The 15,690-nt window shown below is 40.9% G+C and overlaps 1 protein-coding gene across 1 annotated transcript; it reads right to left on the bottom strand.

Moving 5' to 3' along the window:
• Positions 1–114: 114 nt before the first annotated feature.
• Positions 115–14,635, bottom strand: uba6 (ubiquitin-like modifier activating enzyme 6). The gene is made up of 32 exons (XM_015376203.1): positions 14,584–14,635; positions 14,055–14,149; positions 13,813–13,907; positions 13,705–13,733; positions 13,519–13,613; positions 11,513–11,624; positions 10,936–11,016; positions 10,729–10,851; positions 10,518–10,641; positions 10,288–10,391; positions 10,110–10,172; positions 9,219–9,295; positions 9,002–9,068; positions 8,769–8,912; positions 8,531–8,677; positions 8,364–8,444; positions 8,188–8,265; positions 7,928–8,109; positions 5,026–5,131; positions 4,860–4,949; positions 4,699–4,779; positions 4,490–4,618; positions 4,345–4,396; positions 4,192–4,255; positions 4,039–4,108; positions 3,888–3,959; positions 3,669–3,792; positions 3,370–3,563; positions 2,004–2,131; positions 1,793–1,880; positions 1,345–1,439; positions 115–1,263 (listed from the first exon to the last, which is right to left on the bottom strand). The coding sequence occupies exons 2-32, from the start codon at positions 14,093–14,095 to the stop codon at positions 1,122–1,124; spliced, it is 3,078 nt and encodes a 1,025-aa protein (XP_015231689.1). The 5' UTR covers positions 14,096–14,149; positions 14,584–14,635; the 3' UTR covers positions 115–1,121.
• Positions 14,636–15,690: the final 1,055 nt, after the last annotated feature.

Here is a 15,690-nt window from a genome sequence, read left to right as displayed (position 1 = left end):
CCTCATCAGTGAATCTGTATCTATCATTGATATGTAATAAATGGAAAAAAGTTTGCTTTTTATGATTGAGATAATAACTCAACAGATTCATTTTTGATTGTTTCCTGAAGTCACATTTTTATTGGACCATAGTCTGAGCCGGCTCCCACAAGAACATACATCTTTTTTGTTTATAAACAAAAAACAGATTTTTTTTTCAGACATTTACAAGTCTGAAAGACATTCGCTCATTAAAGAAAACTTAAAAATGGATGAAAATGTATTTTTAGGCTGCATTTTTCATTAAAAGCAAGGGAGTGTTTCTATGTTTGATAAAGAGCATGACAGCATCTGATATTCACTATTAGGACTTTGTCAATGTAGTCAATAGCAAAAAAACTAGGAGCTACATTTAGGTGGAACCAGCTCCTAACATCAGTTAGGTTAAATACTTTTGTGGCATTTCAATGACAAAGCACATCAAGGTGAGGAGGATTTTTATTGTTCTTAAACTTTGCTGTGATATCATCTGCTTTTATGAAGCAACAATACCAGAAAAGGAACAATCATCTAGATGGAAACCTATAATCAGCATCTTTGGTCATTTTGTCACTGGCCTATTGGACCCTTTTAACTATGGAGCAGCATGATCTCTTCCTATGAACAAAAAAAAAAAAGACTGAAAGATGATTTATAAAGAATGGGATGATGTGTTGACTCAAATCGCAAAAGGTAAGTATTTACTCTGCCTATAACCAAACCTTTGCTCATTTCTAGATCCAGGCAGATCAAGAAATTGGTCAAAACAAAAAGATTTAAGGCATCAGCACAGGCAGAGCTGTGCGTTTGAGTAAAAACCGGAATATATGTACAGAGAGGTACAGTATTGAGTGCTACTTAAGCAGCTTTGACGTCCTCTGGCCATTTGAAGCATGTCTGCTTTTCTTCCTCCATGAAGCTCTGAGATGAGGGGGGGTGCCGGGGATGGGAGCTTTGTCGCATTCAAATTAAAGAAGCTTGCAGGGAGAACTCTTGTCCCCAAAGGCTCCTGTTCCTGATGGGGGGAGTGGAGTACAACAGAGTGCTTTAATTAAGAGAGATAAGGACACAGTAGGTTTTTGAGGGCGACATCTCTGGAGCTGTCAGGGCGCCTTGCTGTCCGGGCTGAAGTAGTATCTGACAGGAGGACCTGGGAGGTCCTCGTCTCCATCCGACTCTGGAGCAAATGACACGGTGAGGTCCACATAGTGCCGGGCTGCCGATGGCTTGATAAGCTTTTGCATCCTGTGGGAAAAGCAGGTTAAATGCATCCGTTAATAAAATGGAGACTGGAGAATAAAAATGTTTTAGGATGGAAGATCTTACGTCAATTTCAGTCTTTTAGAATGTCCTGGCATCACAGGCACATAGAGCATCTTTACGCCGTGGACAACCATGCTCGGTTCGATCCCGTACTTTTCCTGCACAAACATATTAAATCAGCAAATATAACTATAGGGGGAATATTCAGTCATTGCAACATTACAGTTGGACTCTTTGCACTTGAGAAGTGATCAACTGGTTCATTAAATGCATGAAAACCAATTGTATTTTTAGTTTATAAATGCTTCACCCAACAGCTTGTTTTGTGATGCGCTTTTGGATTTCAATAAACCAAATACAGTTCTTTTAAACAGATTCTTTAATGCCTAAACAATGATAATCTCATAATACTCATATCTGATCTGTGATTCTAACCCCTCACCCTGTTTTTCTTTTTATAAACCCGTTGATGAATAGAAAATAAAAATCATCGTAGAAATGAAAGTCTCACCCTCACTGCATTCATGAAGTCAGACAGAGTGAAGTCCTCGTGACCGAAGATAGTCCAACAGTCCCAAATGGAAAAGTAGATATTGTTCCTGGAAAAGATGCTACATTAATGCCTTCTAAAAATAAAAAAATAAACTCTTGGAGTGAGATATATTAAAAGGTCAAACATTTGTTGTGATTAACTTAAGGTGGAAGTATGCTGGTGCTTCTACCTGATGGGCGTCCTTTTAACCGGGGCGGGCTCAGTGAGCACCACTACTGGAATGGCCATGTTGAAGAAGCAGTTTTTGAACGATTCAAATTCATAGCCACCGACCACCTTGATCAACTCCAGCGCCACCTAAATAATTAAAAGCAGTACTCCAAATGTTAGCATTCAACACAGATCAAAGGGAATCCTTTAGATATAGAGACGTTTATTTATCAAGAGGCCAAGAACGGGAGAATGAATTACTGGAGACTGGACTAACTCAATGTGATGAATGAAGTCTGTTGTGCTGCTGCTTAGTTGGACATAAAACCAGCAGCCGCATGGCCCTTTCTGGAAATCAGTTCGACCCTCCCTAGACTGGAAGCACAAAGCTGGTAGAGAAACTCCCAAAACGATGATTACAGCTAAAAGTTGATACTCTTTACTTTTAGCACATTTTAATCTTAAAACCTTGAACTTTAATCAAAGTTCCACCACAACAATCCCGCCCCCTTGTTTAACGACCAATCACATTCACTTTATTCACTCGTGTAAAACCGTGCACCACTCGGGAATATTCAGAAAGGCGACGTTTGGAACAGCTGTTTCCCTACGGCTTTAAAATTTCAAAACCTGCCAGAAAAATATGTTGGATTTTATTATTTAGGTGCCTGCAGTTTGGATTACATAGATGAGAAACGCCTTCCAGCTGCCGGGAACAGTAGCGGAAACCCCCGAAGAGGCGACCGGGCCAGAGGCTGCTGTTGAACGAAATTCCCAATGACAGCGCACCGCCGGTCTGTTAGGCTCTCAGCGGCTCCAACAGCGAAATAATATTTTATGGCAGGATCATAATCTTGATTAACTGACAGCACAGACAAAGATTTGAGGTGGACTTTCTCACTTAAAAACATTAAAACTTCTTTTTATCCATTTATAACAGCAAATATAGCAAAGCCGCTCTCTGCCATTGAACACAGGAGCAGCAGAAGCATCAGCTGCAACTGTACACACTTCCGTAGCATCAAACTGCTGTTGACGTGCATCTGACCTTAATGTGGAAAAGCATAAAAGATGAAGCAGCAGAAGCTTTTTTTGCTGCTTCCAGCGCTTGCGGTCTGAAAATAGCATCAGGCATCATATTAAATTAATAAAAACAAAACAACAATGTATTAATTCCCTAAAAGTAAAAAAAAAAAAAAATCCACTGGACTTGGTTTCCAAGATTTGAAGACGTTTCGCCACCTCTCCAGGAAGCTTCCTGGAGAGGTGGCGAAACTATGACCTGGATGACTGAGAATCTTCATCAGCAAAACAACAGTGTAATTTGGTTTCCTAATAAAAACATAAAAATCTCCCAACATAATGTGTTAGATGGCTGTTCTTACCAGTCCGGCCACAGCAGCCGTTGCCGTAGCGATAGCGGGGATGATCTTCCCAGCGATGCGTTTGGTCTTCAGCCTGTCCGCTGGCTCGATGGAGTACATCCTGGCTCGGATGGACGACGCTGACGTGACAAAATCAATGTGACCGTTGCTGTCGTCGTCTTTTTCAAACTGAAGGGGCCTCATCTGTAAACCCTCTGCACATCAAAAAGCCCCGTTATAAAGACTGATCGCTTCAAATATAATTTGAGAAAGCCGGCTTTTGAATTGTACATGAGTTCACTTCAGGATGTCTGCGCTACCTGGTGTGACCTTGTTATCAACGATTGCCTGCTCAAGTTGTGCGATGGCTTCCCTCTCCTCTTCACTGCTCAGAGGCATCTTAATGGCGTCTGGCTTCCTTGCCGTCTCATCCGTCTCTATACACTAGAACCAGCAGATCAAAATAAAACCAGCATTATTTTTTCTCAAGGTGACAAAGATCAATAAATACAGACAGGCAAATGAGCAGCGGAACCTACTTTTTCTGAGGGTCTGTATTCAGGAATCTTGACATCAGAAAGAATCCTGGCCACAGCGTCTTCAGAAAGATCCTGATGAAAAAAAACATCCAGCCAGTCAGTGATTCAATATTTAATAGACAATATCAGCTCAGCTGTGTGTATGACCTACTTTTTCTGAGAAGGCAATATTATAAACCTCTGCATAGAGCCGTGCTGTGCTGACAATGAAAGTGAAGTGCCTGATTTAAAAAAAACAATAACAAAAGGGTTAGAATTGGAGGACAGGAATTAGACTATTTATAAAATACAAAACTCTACCCACAATGGGTCTTTCAAGTCAAAATCAATTGGTGCTGGGGGTCTTTTCGGGGACTGCCAAAATAAACCTTTAAAAAACACAAAGTTTGAGACGTGTTACTTTGTGGATAATTATAATGATCTCATAAATTAGACACAAAGTAACAAATGAACTCACTCCCATCTTTTAACCTGGTTTCCAGAGGGAATGAGTGCAACAGCTGCAGGGCCTAAATAGTGAGCAGAACAGATGTGATGTAAATACTTCCACATTTAATCTTTTTAGCCTTATTCTTATGCATCTAAAGGTTGAGACCCGATACCTTTCTTTTGAAATACTTTTCAAACTTCAGACGGGCGATGGTGACGCACTGCTTCCACTGACTCGGCCGTCTGCTCAGCAGCTTAATGACCTGAAAGGATCCCTCCAGACTTTCCCCTGCTTGCATCCTCTACAGACAGAGCAGACATTATCACAGAGATGCCAAATGAGCAAGAGGGGAAATAAACGAAAAAGAGTAACAAATCTTACCTGCAGCACGACGTCGACTGAAGGGTGGGTCTGCCAGAATGAGTTGTAGATGGAAGGCTTATGGAAAAAGGAGCTTTCAAACTAGATAACCAAAGCAAAAAGAAAAGCATTAGAAAATACTCCATATAGGGACATCATTCTCAAATCGACTGCAGCGAGACCTTATCTCTGGCCCACTGGATGGTGTGCTCTATAACCGAAGGGAAAGACTTGAGAGTGCAGAATGGGATCTCCTCCTCAGGGGGGTCCCTCTGGGGGGGGGATAAACGACACAGAGCTCAGGATAGGAAGAACACACAGAAAAACAGTCCAGAAAGTAAGACTCACATGGCTATTGTACGACTCTGTTAGGTTTGGGACGATAATCTCAGTGTGTCCTTTAGTTCCCATGGTGCCCGAGTCCAAGAGAGGTCTTTGATTGGAAACACAGCGGCTAAAAATACAGTACGGTCAGGAAAGTTTAGTTTCTCTTACTTCATATATCAATTTATGCTATTTACTTACTATAGAAGTTTTCACTCCGTTTCACCTGCAAGGCCACAGAATTCCCCTGCGTGAGGATGTTTATAGACAAGACATGCCTTCTTCCCATAACAAACGAGATTCTTTCTCAAGGTTTTCATAACATGTTACTGTTCAACCAAAGTGTCTGTAATTTGTTTTGAATATGACAACTTTCCATTGTTGTAAGTAAGGGGGAACGAATGCTGCCCAGGCAGAACAGGGCTGATTACCAAGCAATAAGGGCCGTATGATGAACTGTTCTCTCTTAGCAAAGATGAAAATAGAGTGCAGACTGAGTGAAATCCATCAATCTCTGTTTATTTAACTGGAGTAAATAGTTGAATACTTTTTTCCCCTACTGCAACAGTAAGAACAAATAACAAACAATCGAACATTTAAACTTAAAAGCGTTGATTTGGCCATGTGAAAAAATGAGGAACATCAAGAAGCTGGGATAAACTCTAGATAGAAAGAAGCAACCTAAACCAACTGAAGAGACAGTGGCTCTCCTCTCTCATGAGTAGAGACACCTCTGAAGATTGAAAATGATCCTTTTTCCTACTACCGTATTTTCACGACCATAAGGCGCAAGGTACTAAAAGGCGCAGTCTCAGTTATGTGTGCCATTACTGAATTTAACACACACATAAGGCACACCGGACTATAGGGCACAGGTTTTATATACAGGTACATGTCCTCTACTACGTTTAAATACCTCTACTGCGTATTTAAAAATAGAGCGGGAGCAAAACTGAGTATGTTTGTGCTTTATTCAAGTATTTATTACAAAGTATTAATCAAACCCATCAAAGTCATCATCCTCTGTTTCTGAATTAAACAGCTGCACTAAATCAGACATGCCAATTTCACCTTCTTCGCTGTCAGAGTCACTTTCCGTGCCGTGTGGCTCCTTGGAAATTATGCCGGCTTTTGCGAAAGCTCGAACAACAGACCCAGCAGACACGTTAGTCCAAGCATCTACAATCCATCCGCAAACTGCCGTAACTTGCCCGGCGCTGCCTTCCACTTTTCGTGAAACTGTGGTCCTCGTTGGTCATCCATCGCTCCAACGCCTCTCGCAGCCTTACTTTGAACGGCCGGTTCACACCGATGTCGAGCGGTGGAAGTTCCTTTGTCAGACCTCCCGGAATAACAGCGAGCACAGCGTTCATTTGATTCACCATGTTTTTCCACATCGGCTGTGAGATGGGCACGCATGGAGTCACAGATTAAAAGCGATGGTGATGCGTGGAAAAAACCACCTGGTCTCCTTACATACACCTGCCTCAGCCACGCTTTCATCATCTCCTCATCCATCCAGCCCTTTTCATTTGCCTTAATAACGACTCCAGCTGGAAAAGTCTCTTTAGGCAAAGTCTTTCTCTTAAAAATCACCATAGGCGGCAGTTTCTGTCCATTTGCGTGGCAGCCAATCCACGCCCACACTTCCCCCTTTAACGTTCTCATGGTGGTCTCAACAACGTCCGCAGTAACAACACACATAGGGCGCACCGCACTGTAGGGCGCGCCGCACAGTTTGAGGGAAAAAAGACGTTTATATCCGCCTTATAGTTGCGAAAATACGGTAGTCCTAATTTTTTCTAGAGTGAAGGTGACTCAAATGCTGAGTTTGAATTCAGAGGCTGTCCCTTTGAAGGCCAGATTCGTAGGCCGATTACGTCATTGCGTGGCGCTGAGGCCTGTTCGGATTGAAAGACTCCTTGTGATGCGGCTGACCAATGCAGCCTTCTTTTTCCCCGTTTTGAAGGACGAGTTTTGTGTATGATTGTGTATGATTTATTATGAGTCAAAGGAGGCCGGCTGCTCTGTTCTCAGAGGAAAAAGGTACTTGGTGCTAAACAGTGGTTCATTTTGTAAGTGCAGTTTAATATAATGAAGTATGTGAATAGCTGCGTCTGAAATTAATAAAAAGTTTTTTTAATGGTTATTGAGTCTGATATGTGGCGGCTGATGTTTAGTTTATTGAAAGGTTTTATCTGTGTTGTGTAAATGGGTTTGGCTGACATTTAAGCTCAGATTCTAATTCCCTGCAGTGTGGAGACTTAATCTGATATTAGTGACGACGGCACTGCTGCTGAAGCTGAACAATGTTATTAGCACATAGAACATCAGTAAGAAGTTCGGCATCCACTTTTTGCCTGCTTTGTGTGTCAATTGTCACGGATAGTGTACGGTTGGTGAAAGCCCGAGAAGGTTGGACCTGTTTGAATCCACAGCTAAAACTCCTCCGGTCTTCTTATTTTCAAAGACCTCAAAGGACTCAGTCCGGCAAGAACTGGTCTTTGAAGGATGCAGCCTCTGAAATCAAACATAGCCAGCTACCCAGCAGGCAACACGAAGTAAACTTTCCTGCACAGCTTCCCCACTTAACTGTGTACGTTGTGAAACACACTGGATTACAAAACTTCCAGGATTTCCGTTTTCAAAGTTTTCCAGGAAAGAGACATTGCTTCCTTTTTCTAGCATTTTATATTTAAAAAAAGTTAAATCTTTAGGGCAGTAGATATAGAAACATAACTCTTCTTTCTAAGTTTGTAAACACTCTTAAGGAGACCTCAAAATCAGCTAAAACCTTCCCCTCTCCTAAATCAGCCACATTGCTAGGCATCTCTAATAGCAAGCTAACATTTCCCCAAATAGTTATGCAAAATAGCAGCTATTGATATGCACATCATTTTGGATGAAGACCCTTTGAGAGACCTACCTGTCCACGTATCTCCTTGCCTCCACATTGTCCAGCGCGGTAACCACCACATTCATGGAGGAGTAGAAAGAGTCGCTGTAGATGTTCTCAGAGGCTGGACAAACCTTGTTCAGGTGAGCATCCACCTGCAGCTCTGGGTTGATGTCAAGAGTGGCGCCTGCTGCTGTGGTACTTTTTGGCTTCTAAGACAGAAAAGACAACATAACTGACAACCTGCTAATTGTAGTTCATCTGACAGCTTTAACTGAAACATAACTCACCTGTATGTGGTGGGGTCTGAAGAGAAACTGTCTGTTGAGGTTAGACTTTTCTATGAGGTCTGGGTCTGTGACGCAAACCTTAGATGTAACACAGGCAAAACATTCAGTTAAGCTTGATGACATGGGGAGATGGAAACAATGGTAAATAAGGAGAGAAGAGCGGGGAAGATGCCCACCTCTCCAGAGCTCTTGGCCAATCCCACACCAAGAAGAGCAAAGTTTTTGAGCATTTCACAGCCGATGGCACCACAGCCAACCTAAGAAGTGAAACAAATTCAGCTTTCTTTGGCTTTAACATCCTTTATTGAATGCATATACCCTCCTGATAAAGCCAAACTCCTACCATAAAGACCCTGAGCTTGTGCAGATCCAGACACAATGATTCGCCAATGCAGGCTCGTAATGCATCATATCGGTCACCCTGAGGGGAAAACTCCTCAACAGCAAGAGACTGAAGAGGCCTGACCAGCTCGATGGTGTCCAGATAAAACTGAACAATTAGAGAGAAGGAGGATGAATTAACAGAGTAAAATGGAGCACAGCATAGGGTGATCCTTAACATCTTACAACTTAACTCCTACCCATTGCTGCAGGGGTGCAAATTTCCCTGTAATGGCCTTGAGAACTTCCTGACTTGCTATTCCCCCCACAGCGGCAGCCAACGGAGGCAGAGTTCCCCTGGCTGTCCGAGACAGACAGCGAACCACCTCAGCGTTCACAGGAACCTGACAAGAAGGAGACAGAGCTAAGAATAAATAACTGTGTATGATTGTTCATCCCAAAGTAAGAAGGAAAAAAGGGAGAAAAAGCTCACTTTGTTCAACATTGTTGTATTGACTTCCTCGGTCAGCTTAAGTAAAACCTCAGCATCCTGTGAGCACCTGGCAATCATAGCAGAACCGTTTAAAATGCCTCTTTCCTGCAGTTTTATATATCTTTTTATTTTTATCATAAGCCTTAAGGTAGAGTATGCTAAAGTCAGAAATTGCAGTGAATGTAGAAAAAAAAAAGGCCAGAGAAAGTCTGTTTACCCAATGTTGGGAAGTCTAGAGTGCTTGACCTGGAAGTCATACAGGGCCAGCATTGCAGCGTGGATCTGTAGAGGAGCCTGAAGGGTGGATCAAAGAAGAATAAGAGAAAACCTGAGCACTAAACAGGAATAAAGACATTAAATTGGAGCACATACATTAGAATTAGCTTGTTTAGCAGGTGGATAATAGGATGATAGTCTGGTGTAAGGTTTTTAAAGTTGTGTATTAAAATAAATGAGGAAAAGGACACTCCTTTTCTTCCATCTATTCCAATGAAATGAACTGGCTACCGACCAGAACAGCACAACCCTTGTGTTTTTATCAGCATTACTTTTCTTTTCTCCATAAGGAAGCTCTATCCTGATTTAAACACTTTTCATTCACAGGCGTCTTACATTTCCATATTATTATTAATATCAAAGTTCTCAGGAAATCATTGTTTTCAGTTTTAAATAATAAAATTAAACAGTTAACTATTAATTTAAAGCAAAACAAAACTTAATGCACGGACCGACGAATGATGGACAGAATTGACAGGCTAGAAACACTGGACAGACGGAGGATCAATACAGACAAGGTGACTCTTTAGGGAATAAAATAGCAAATAAAGCCGTAAAATCCAAACATCTATCTAACTGATTTAATTTGTCATACTTACTTAAGCCTAAGACATAGATAAACCCTATTTACTACTTTGCTATATATTTTTTTCTGCTTAAATGTTTGGAAACGTCTAGTGAGTAGATAAATTATTGACCAATTCCAGTCTCCTAATCACCAAAACCCCTAATTCCACATTGATTTTAATATTGTACATTCTAAATACTGTGTATCTCTAAATCCAATTAAATAAAGAGTCACACCTTGGGGAAGTGGGCTTCCCATTCTTACCTCTGGTTTACTGAAGTCTGGAATCAAGACCTGAGGATCACACAGCTGTTTTTCTAACGTATCCTAGAAGACATATCACATTACAATTCAAAGCCAAGCAGTACATGATTTATTTTATCAAGATTTATTTCCATTTTCTCGAAAGGAAACATCTGCATAGACAAAAGAATTTACTTACAAAAGAATACGTCTTGGGGGTTTTCACCATTACAAAGAAACCACCATGTGCGTATGACTGTAGTTGTGATGTATCTCCTATCTCGAAGCTGTGAGGAGAAAGGACTAAAACGACACAATCATTCCAAAGGAACCACATGCAAAATAAAGAAGAAAAAAAAATGATTTAGTTTACTGGTAATTTAATCAAACAGTAGATATAGTTTTAATGCAGCACAGGAGAGACGATACCTGTGACCTGTCGTACAGTCCCATTTAGCTCCATCATCCCCTGGACCTCCCTGAAAATAACACTCTGACCCGTCTGTAAGCCATGGGGGCGGTTGTCCATGCAGGTTACAATCCCAGGATTATCCTGAATTAGAATAGGATCATGTTTGGTTTTAAGGGGATCAAGTTTAAGAAGAGCTGGATGCACCAAATAGAAGAGCAAAAACTCTACCTGAGTGATACTTTGGATAAAAATTTCTTTGGGCTCCTCTCCTGTGGGATCGGACACCTCAAACTCTTTCCCAAAATCACAAAACAGGCGTGCACAGATGCCGTACACATCACCGCAGATAAACTGGGGACAACAGAAAGGTAACAGGGTTTGGTTTCAAATGCAGCCTTTGGAGGTTGAGTCATTAAGGTTGGGTTAGAGCCTTACTCTAATGGGGGGCTGCTGGGAGTGGCAGAAGGCATCCACTTTCTTCTGAAGGCTCAAACTGGCCTCTGTCAAAATTACACACTGGAGTGGAAAGAATGACAGCGAAGGAATAATAAATCAGCAACAGTCAATGCAAGCAATCTTGATTTGAGTCAAATCTGGAATAAAAAAAAAAATTGATGATACTAACTGATATTTAGCCATATAATCCCTAGATTTATTATTCGTAGTTTACTTCATTAAAGCCTTCTGTTGGAATCCTAAACATTAGGATATTGTTTCAGCATTTTGAACCTGATCTGATAGTTCCTTGCTAAAGCTTGTTACCTTATAAACAATATATTGTCATTTGTTTTTCCATCCTTCATGGATTAACAGTAATTACTTTGAATTTAACCAGGGAACAAACACTACTGCAGCTGGATTATTAATCCCCAGGACTGAGAGTTCACATGACTACACAAACAAATCAGTCCAAAATACAAATCCGGAGGCTGGAGTGTTTGACAGCCATTTACCTAGACTGAAAGCAACTCCCTCAAAGACTCTTTTTTTGTTTTTAAAAGCACCAACTTACTTGATATTTTCTGAGAAAACTTAGATCACTGTTGTCATCCACAGGCAAGGAGGTCATGTCAACTTGGACATATGGGTTTAAATCAGCAACCCGGGGGCAGACTGCCTCCACCCTGAAACAGAAGCATCAGGTTTTTTTAACAAGAGTAAAATCTAAAATCGAAAACAGGATACAACCTGTTAAAAAAAAGTGGATTTATTCTCAATCGAAGTAAAACTTTAATAGGTACAATTATTTCAGTTTCTGTTGCCTGTTTTTTTAGAAATTTATTTAATCTAAACAAAACACATTTCCAGTCAGGGATTAGTGTATAACTGTCACCATGGAAGTGCAAATTTCTGGCTTTAAATCATGTGTTTGAGTAACTTTCCTTTTCCACGGTCTTATAAAAAAAAAAGAAAAACCTAGATGGACATATTTATTGTTTATTGATTCCAACTGGGACTGCAACTAATGATTATTTTACTAATCGATTAATATGTTATTTTATTATTAATCAATTAATAGTCAGATAGCAAAAGGTTCCTTAAATAAGATTTTTTTTTACAGAATTAAACCAGGTAAAAACTAACTTTTCCACTTGTGGAGTTCTGGATAGAGCATACTGACAGACGGAAATGTTTTTTTGTTTTTTTTACCTAAATGAAAAATACTTATACATATATATTTAGTACAATTTTTGTATAATTACTGCTCTAAGTGGTTCACTCTGAATAGATTATTTCAATAATCGGTCAATCACAATGAATCATTTCAGCCCTAATTCCCACATGATCAAAGTATCGGGTGAAACACATACAGGCATTTCCTCACATATTTGGATGCATGTCCCCTAGCTAGTCCCTGAAACACCACAACATAGCCTTTTAACAAGCCTTTGACATCCGACATTAAATGACAAGGAACGGCTGAGCTAACTTGAACTTTAATCATCCTCCATACATTTGAAATATGGTTACAGCTGGAGCTCACAGAAGCTTGACCTTAGCTTGCCTTCTTCCATTCAAAAACCAGCATGCTATGTCTTTAGGGTAATTTTCTTGCTTAAGGACCAAATCAAGTTCAAGTTTCACCAATTCTAACCAAAGTGACAAACTTACCTTAAAATAAATGAGCAAGGATGCTTAAAATAAGACATGAAAAATCTAAGGGTCAAACTTATCCTAAACTACAGCTGCTGAAACAGCAGGGTCCAACCAAAACATAATAAATACCATAGCTCAGTTTCTTCCAGATGTGTAATAAACAAAGCATCTGGAACAATAGTGGGGTACCTCAAAATCATTCAACTTTTTCCTCCAATCCGCAGCTAGATTGTTCAAATATGAACACAGCTGAGTGCAACTACAAGACAATGATCCAATACACAACTCAGTAGGCTAAAGGGATGGTTATACTCCCCGCAGCAGTGTGTTGCAGTGAGGAAGTGGGGGCAAGTTTGTGCGACAATGCAGGGACATGAGGGCGAATAAGAGCGGGGATCCAGGTGGAAAAAGGGTCCCAGCTTTCTCGCACACCTCACTCTTCTAGCTGGGCCAACCTCACTGTTTATTCTCTGTTTATTTATATAGCGCCAATTACACAACCCATGTCATTTCAAGGCACTTTACAGTTCACCAGATCATCAAGTCAGATTCCTCAAAGTTTCCTATCTAAGGAAAACCAGTTGATTGCATCGACTCATTGACTCAAAGGCAATCCATCTCACTCAGCATGCTTGTAGTGACAGTGGAGAGAAAAAACTCCCTATTAACAGGCCATCTGCCGAGACCGACTGGGGTTCAAGCAGACAGAAGCAGAGATACAAAAGGCAACTTGTCAGGAAACCATTTCTGATTTAAAAATGACCAACTATCCAGCAATCAACTAAACTTAAACCAAGACTATGCTTTCAATTAAACTGAAGTTCTTTATTACATTCACAAACCACAAATGTACAGTTCCTCTGCCAATTTAAAAGTCCACAATAACATTTTAAGAGCTGCCCTCTACATCCTCCACATTACCTGGTTCTATGACTCAACACATCCTCGCTGCGGATAAAGAAGTTGCAGCCCAGATCCCAGGTCTCGCACTTTTTTGTGTCATGAAGCGTAAGGGACTGAATAGAAAACAAAACAGGAATAGAAATTTGAGACTCTAGAAAGTTAAAAATCCAACCCAGGTGCTTAAAACATCAAGAAAACTCCTACCTTTACACCAGCCAGGGTTATATTCTTTGCTGAGAAAAATACAAAAAGGTAGTTAGTAACGTTTCTTTTAAATCACATTACAATTGAAAAAATAAATTTCCAACCAACCTATCTCCACTCCCAGTGCTCCCATTCCACTGAGGAAGACTGAGGACTGGGCCATCTGGTGCATAGCACTGTCTCCAAGTACATAACGCTGGCGGCTGAGTGGAGAAGAAGAAGGAGGAGAAAGTGTGAGGATTAGGGACTGCTGCGAGGGGAAGGGCGCCGTCATTTCCTGACCTGAACGCCCCGCCATGTTTATCTGTGCTGTTGGGTTAATTAATGAGAGATAACAGCCCGACACTTGCCTGTACAGAGAATCGTCAATCTCCATCAGTTCTGCAGCCATGCTGTGAGGGGAAGGGGGTGTTTCGGTATCTTCTAAAAATCACGACTCTTCCTTCTGAACAGGAAGCACAAAGACACAATTGAAAATCTGTGGTATTATTTGCTGTTCTGTTTTGAAATCAACGCCCAGCTGCAGGTTAGCTACGGGGCTAGCTGGCTGTCACGAGCCGGGAGTGAGGATAACGTGCCCCGTCGGAGGGCCCTCGACACAACTAACTAAATAAAACAGTAATTTGTTAGAAAATAAAAACGGAAATGCTAACTGAAACTCTAGTTAGCTCCTAGATTAGCACCAAGTGTCACTCCTGGGAGGATACCGGTGAACAGGACTTATCATAAACTCGTTAAAAGTGAAGACGTTAATACGAGGATATCTAAAACTTTCCAAATAATTCTACTAGTTAAGAAATTAAACCCTCCGTCATATACAATGTCAAATGTGTCTCTAAAATGTGTTAAATTGGTATTGTAAAACCATAAATTGGGTACCTGACGGTGTGAGCGATGTACATCAACGAATGAATTGCTGTGACTGGTTAAAAATTCAGAGTACTTCCGGGTTAACGTGATCACGAGACTGAATTTAGCCAATGATTTCCTGGTAGCTTATTTCTGTGTTCGGCATGGTGTTAGGGATAATTTTAGATTACTTAACCGTTTTTGTTCACTTATTTAAAATCAGAATGTCTTCAAATTGTCAATATTCTAAATGAGCAAAAACAAACAAAAAAGGGAAACCAGTTGATTGCATCCAGTCATTGACTGGAATGGAATCCCTCACACTAAGCATGCTTGTGGTGGTGACCGTGGAGAGGAAAAACTCTTAACAGGAAGAAACCTCCAGCAGAACCCGGCTCAGTGTGAGCGGCCATCTGCCGAGGCCGACTTGGGTTCAAGGAGACAGAAGCATAGATACAAAAACCAACTGTAAAAGGCGGCCTCGTCAAGAAAGCCAGGCAGAGGAGCTCTGAGCCAACTCTCAGAGGATGAAGACATCCAGCCAGTCACAGTCAGAGAAACAGGGCTACACTGGAAGAACAGGCCGATCTCCAACATCAATAAACAAAGGTGTCAAGGGCAGCAGCACAGCTGATATTTCTCTCCAGGATGGTGTCACAGCCAAACAGGAACAGAAGAGGCAAAGCTACTATGAGAAAAAGCAGAGAGAGCAGAACGTTAGAAATTGAACTAACAGATTCTGCAGAGTGGAAGAATAGAGATAGAATGAAGCAAAATGATGAAATAGTAAAGCGATTTTATTACAGTTCAATAAGAACTGTAATAAACACATTACATACATTATATTAATAGTCACACCCTTCCCTGTAAAGGGCACCAGTGCTGACAGTTTTGCCCAGTTTATTGTTAAGGTGAACATCCAGATGATCTCAACATCATTCCCTGGATATTCACCAGTGTCAGTTGCTCTGTATCTGCATGATAATGTAAACCTGTTGGCACAATTCTACCAAGTTCTGTATTCTCTGTCTATTCTCCAAAGGCGTCCTCACCTATGATTCCTGCCAATTAATGCAGAACTGTCTGAGAACTTCTGAAGATGGAAGCCTGGAGAGGTGATGGAGATGTCTGCAAGTA

This window comes from Cyprinodon variegatus, unplaced genomic scaffold (genome assembly GCF_000732505.1).
Source record: "Cyprinodon variegatus isolate N-32 unplaced genomic scaffold, C_variegatus-1.0 Scaffold131, whole genome shotgun sequence".
NCBI classification, from domain to species: domain Eukaryota; kingdom Metazoa; phylum Chordata; class Actinopteri; order Cyprinodontiformes; family Cyprinodontidae; genus Cyprinodon; species Cyprinodon variegatus.
The sequence above is the reverse complement of the archived record's forward strand: the minus strand, read 5'-3'. Positions and strand labels throughout refer to the sequence as shown.